The 5,455-nt window shown below is 40.1% G+C and overlaps 1 protein-coding gene across 1 annotated transcript; it reads right to left on the reverse strand.

Annotated features, from left to right (window-relative positions):
* Window positions 1-1,550: 1,550 nt before the first annotated feature.
* Window positions 1,551-4,700, reverse strand: LOC140976210 (probable LRR receptor-like serine/threonine-protein kinase At4g37250). Its single transcript, XM_073440179.1, has 2 exons — window positions 2,824-4,700; window positions 1,551-2,460 (listed from the first exon to the last, which is right to left on the reverse strand). The coding sequence occupies exons 1-2, from the start codon at window positions 4,508-4,510 to the stop codon at window positions 1,760-1,762; spliced, it is 2,388 nt and encodes a 795-aa protein (XP_073296280.1). The 5' UTR covers window positions 4,511-4,700; the 3' UTR covers window positions 1,551-1,759.
* Between the last annotated feature and the right edge of the window lie 755 nt (window positions 4,701-5,455).

The following is a 5,455-nucleotide window of genomic DNA, read 5'->3' on the forward strand; positions in this document are numbered from 1 at the left end:
AGACGGATTTCCTCAGAGGACTTTTGAGTCCGTGCTCTCCCTTCTAGAATCATATATCTGAACTGATTTTTGAGTGGAATTCCAAACGACGCCAATGATGATGTCAGACTAAATTAGGTGAGCTTGGTGGGCAATTTACCGGTTTGGGTATGTTGCTTTTTTGCGAATACTGGTGATAGGGTAAAAGGGATCCCGGGCTAGATAATCTATATACTTGAAGAGCAAAGAACGTTAATGGGCGTCGAAAAGATTTCCGGCGTAGCCACTCCAACGCTTAAGTCAGTCGAATATCCTTGCAAAAAAGTGTCGTATAGAGAATATATAGTGGGTGCTTGTGAAAATATTAAGTGAATATGTCTAATCATCGAGCAAACTTGAGTATTCGTAGGAGAAAAAATAATTATGACATTATTTTCAGTGATCAGATACTCCTCGTGATCAGATAATTGTCCACGCCCTATTTTTTTACACTGTTACGACCGACAAATCATATTACTTTTAGTTTTGTCACATCGCCTCCACACGCGTTGATTGATACACTAATGATTTCGAGCCATGACGATCCTTACTTGTGGGCCCAGATTCGATGCTTATCCCGAGATGCTCAAGCAGTTGTCATTATGTGAGGGCACAAACAGGGTCCCTGATCCATTATCTTAGTCTTCTTACATAGCTCAGGCTAGGCTAAAATCTCCGGCTTGTATGAGTATGTGCTGGTCTAATCAGCTTTCCTAGTTATTGCATACCAGTGATGATTTATATAAAAATACTTTCTTTATCTGGGCTGCTTCTCCCATCGGTAGCCCTAGGCTCCCGATCTTTTACTATGCTCGAGTCTGAGGATAACCTGGGCTCTTTCTGGGACATCACTAATATTCATAAGACAAGTAAACTCGACTTATAATTGTAATGAAGAACAATATTTTTAGCATAATAAATAATTTTTTTTAGGAATTAAATTTTTTTTTTTTGCGATTTTTAAAGCAACATCAACAAGAAGTTGTAAATATTCGTATTTTTGGTTGATGATTAATAAATAATAAATGTATTCATAACTTAAAATTTTTAATATAAATTGATGTATTTTACTTATATTAAATCGATCTTGCATGAAAATTATATATTTTATTATTCATATTAATACTAATGATGAAACATTTTATAAGTTACTTGTATATATTTCAAACAAAAAATTATCCAATTACAAATACATGTAGATTTATCCAGTAATAACATTGGAGGGCAACATAGTTAGATAAACAACGTGAAATCTTGCAAGGAGCGTTGAGAAATTAGAGGGACATTTATTGGATTAAATAAACTAATCAAGAAAGTAGACACATTTTAAAGAAAGACAAAAACTTATGTGAGACGGTCTCACGGGTCGTATTTGTGAGACGGATCTCTTATTTGGGTCATCCATGAAAAAGTATTGCTTTTTATGCTAAGAATATTATTTTTTATTGTGAATATGGGTAGGGTTGACCCGTCTCACAGATTAAGATCCGTGATACGGTCTCACATGATACCCACTCTTAAAGAAATATATAAAAGTAACCATTTTGTGTGTATTATTACTAACACAATTTAATTAATAGCTCGGTACAAACATGAAATTACATGATTTTAGTCCAAAATCAGCACACCTCACTAAAAAATTAAAAAACTTTAATAAACCGGGGAAAAATTTATTCCTAAAAGATGTCAGCCAAATATTCACATAAAAAAAATTGGTTCCATTTTTTGAAAATCATCATCATTACAACTCACCATAAGGGCACGATGAAGAAAATGAAAAACATGGGATTTTCTCAAGTGATTGGAGGACTTCTTTCATTGTTGGTCTCTTTTGAGGCACACAAGATATGCAACCATACCCTAGTTTTAGGAGTGCCAACAAGGCATCTTCGTTACCCTCCACGTCAGCACGGATTGCCACATCAGCCATCCTTAATATCTTTTCTTTGTCTTCTTCAGCGGATGTGAGTGTCCCGATCGCCAATCCGTGCCCCGTTTCTTCGGATACGATGACTTTTCCGGTCAAAATCTCGAGTAACACCACACCGAAGGCAAATACGTCCCATTTCGGATTGGGTTTGAGGCTTCGTAATGATTCGGGAGCGTGATAAGGCGAAATGCCTATCACACTAGGGCTCGGGCTTGGAGTAGGCTCGGTGGAGTAGTTCTGAAAGCTGTCTCGCGAGGCCGTGGATCTCTTGCTCCCGAAGTTTTGGGCCGATCCACCGGCTAATTTGGAACTATTATAATTGGATACCAGCCGTTCGAGTCCGAAATCTCCTATCTTGGGCACCATGTCGTGGCCCAAGAGAATATTACTGGGCTTTAAATTTCCATGTACGTGCTTCTTCTCGTGGATGTAACAAAGCCCACATGCCACACCTTTTGCTATCTTGATCCGCATTTCCCAAGGCAAATGACAAGGGGCAAAACCAACTTTTCCTGAAAATTAAGACCCAAAATGCGCATGTAAGTATCTATAAAGAGGACAAGGTTGACTTGGCATATGTTTGTGTGTGGGAGTTGGTTGGGGTTGCTTTGCACTTCAGGTGTACCTACTCCGTCGTTCTAAAGTCAGTAAAGTCCTAGTGATCAATCAAGAACAGATTTAAGTAACATAAACATGTAAAAGTTAAAAAATATATAATGATTGTTGACCCAATATGTTATATTTGGAAACAGTACAAAAATTACAATATAGTTACGAGATCCAATTGCCCTTGATCCAGCAGAAGCTCGGGAGAAGAGCGTTCTGTAGTAGAAATAAAATATATGTGTTGGAGTATGTAAATTAAGTAGACTTACTGTAACGAGCATTAGCCAGGCTGCCATTGGGGACGAAGTCGTAGATAATCAGCTTCTCGTCGGAACCCCAGTAGAACCCTCGAATCCTGATCAAATTCGGGTGCACCAATCTCGCGATCACTCGGATCTGGTTCTCGAAATCCCTGAATCGCTCCACGCCGTTTTCGCCAATCCTTCGGACGGCCAGTGCGGTTCCGTCTTCGAGCACTGCTTTGTACATGATGCTGGACCCCGATGCGCCCAAAATGTAGGCCGAGGCTTTGAGCAGTGTCTCCAGCTCTAGTTGTTTTTCACCGTCAACTGTTACAAGAGACCCTTTTTTCCGTTCTTGAGGGCCGTGCAATTCGTGGTTCCTTGGCGGGTTTTCGGCTTCTTCGCTGTAGGAATTCGTGGTTACCGAGGATGTCTCTTCTTCATCTCCTGCGGCGGGGTGTTTTTGTTTCTTTAAGCAAGACCATGTTCTCAGCCAGTTGTATTCTTCCGAGGATGATTCAGAGGATGTCCAGCCGAAGTCTTTTCCTTTTTCCGTTTCCTTTTTGATTGTGATGTCCAGCTTCTTCTTTTTCTTCAGATGATACACGTAGATGAAAATTGATGCCAGGATTAGAATCCCAGCTGCGTCTCCTATTACTATTCCCAAGATTGCTCCGGTTCTCAGCCTGGTTCTTCTGCCTTTAGGCGAAGATTCAGCATCTCGGCCGCCTGGTGCCGCGGTTTCTGGGTCGGAGTCTATGGTCTTCGGAATGGCGGCGATCGCAGAAGGCGAGTCAGGGGCAGAAGAAACAGTAGGCTGAGTGGCTGCGGAGGATGGAATTGAACATAGCTTGTTTAGCGGCTTCCCGCATAACCCCGGGTTGCCAGAGTATGAGTTTATAGCTTGGTTAAAGAAAAGATTGGAATCTGGAATCGGGCCTGTCAAATTATTGAATGAAAGATCTATGGTGGCATTTGTGGGGATTTGTGTGCCGAACTCCGGCGGGATTTCGCCGGAGAGTATGTTAAACGAAACATTAAAATATGCGATACTAGTCCCGCCAAAATCCGTAGGCAGTAATCCGTTGATCAGATTGAAAGACAGATCTAATATCCGAACTGAATTAAATCCACCAGGAATAGAACCAACAAAATAATTGTTCTTCAAAGAAACAACTGTTAAATTCGGAAGAGCTATCAAATTTCGCGGCAGGCTCCCAGCCAAAGCATTGTCGTAAAGATTAAGAACCTGAAGATTCCTCAACTTCCCCACGAGCTCAGGAAACTCGCCGGTGATCATATTGTTCGAAATATCAAGAATTTGAAGCTCGGAAGCACTGAATAGAGTCTCGGGAATGGAACCATTAATGGAATTGCTGGAGAGATTAAGGTACCTAAGATTCTCGATCATTCCAAGAGACGACGGGATCGATCCCAGAAGCCCGCAACCTGGGAGATACAAGCCCGTAACCCGAAGATAAGCTTCCGCAGAGCCCGAAATCCCGCAGCTGATCCCATTCCATGAACATGGAGTGTCATCATATTCATTCCAGTTCCGCAGAACTCCGAAAGGATCACTCAATATACCGTACTTAAAAGACTGCAAGAGCAACCCATCAGCATTCAGCCCGAAACATCGAACCCGAAGCAGCATAATAAAAGCAAGATTTCTCCAACGCCATAGACGGAGGATATCGAAACTTGGTGCGCTCATGATTATGATCACAATCAGCCCACAGGCCACATCTTTCCTCCCCTCCAGAAAAAGAGAAAACCAAAGCTAAACTGAGAGTAGAAGGAATAGTTTCGGAGAAAAATCATCGAAATAAACAGATATTTAAGGTACAGAAGAGGCCATGTGAGGAGAATGCAAGTGTGAAAGAAGATGCTGTTGGTATTGGTATTCTTTTGTTTGTCTTGAGAAAACTCGGGATAGAAATGGGTGAACCAAATGGCTAAAAAAAAATAGTCGAGGCAAGAGTTTGACTCTTTTTCCTTAAAACGATATTGCCCCGCCCCGGTGCTCACGGTTGTTGACAATTCGTTTCCCAAGATACAACGACTACGACTTTAAAATAGTAGCACTACAAATTTCAAAGCCACACGAACTTGAGATGTTTAGAACGCTATCAAGATGGTATGCAAACTTTCTAGTTTCGAATTCTAAGCGTTAAACTTAAAAATCCAATTCCAAGAGTTTATATCTTGCAAAACTTGGATTTAAGCGCAAATGCTTAAAAAACTCAAAACTAGAAGACAACTCTCAAATTTAATTCCAAAGTTCGAATTTAAGCGTATAAGCTTAGAAAATCCAAATTCAAGATTTTATATCTTGGNATATATATATATATATAATCTTTTCGATTCAATCTTTTCATTCGATAAAATTTGAACTCAATTAATTTCTCATTCACCCTAATTGGTAATCAAGAAATAATTTCGTTTGCTACGTAGCTCGTTCGAATTATTTTATCGATTCAAATGAGTACAAAACTCATTTTTCTAACAATCCCCCACATGAATGAAAATTAATGCATGTGACTATGCTGACTCGACAAATAGCGTTCTAGCAAAATATTATTGCATCAGGATAGGTAGCTTTTGGCTTTGAACTTTCCTTAGTAAGATATAATCGGATTTACTTGGCAATTAGTGGACG

The sequence above is a fragment of the Primulina huaijiensis genome, chromosome 5 (genome assembly GCF_012295235.1).
Source record: "Primulina huaijiensis isolate GDHJ02 chromosome 5, ASM1229523v2, whole genome shotgun sequence".
NCBI lineage: Eukaryota > Viridiplantae > Streptophyta > Magnoliopsida > Lamiales > Gesneriaceae > Primulina > Primulina huaijiensis.

What these genes read in the sequence shown, in the direction of transcription:
- LOC140976210 (XM_073440179.1), bottom strand. Translation starts at nt 4,510, where the DNA reads ATGAGCGCACCAAGTTTCGATATCCTCCGTCTATGGCGTTGGAGAAAT. An exon ending in CCTGGCTAATGCTCGTTACA is followed by an intron (nt 2,461 to 2,823) that starts GTAAGTCTACTT and finishes CTTAATTTTCAG; the next exon opens with GAAAAGTTGGTTTTGCCCCT.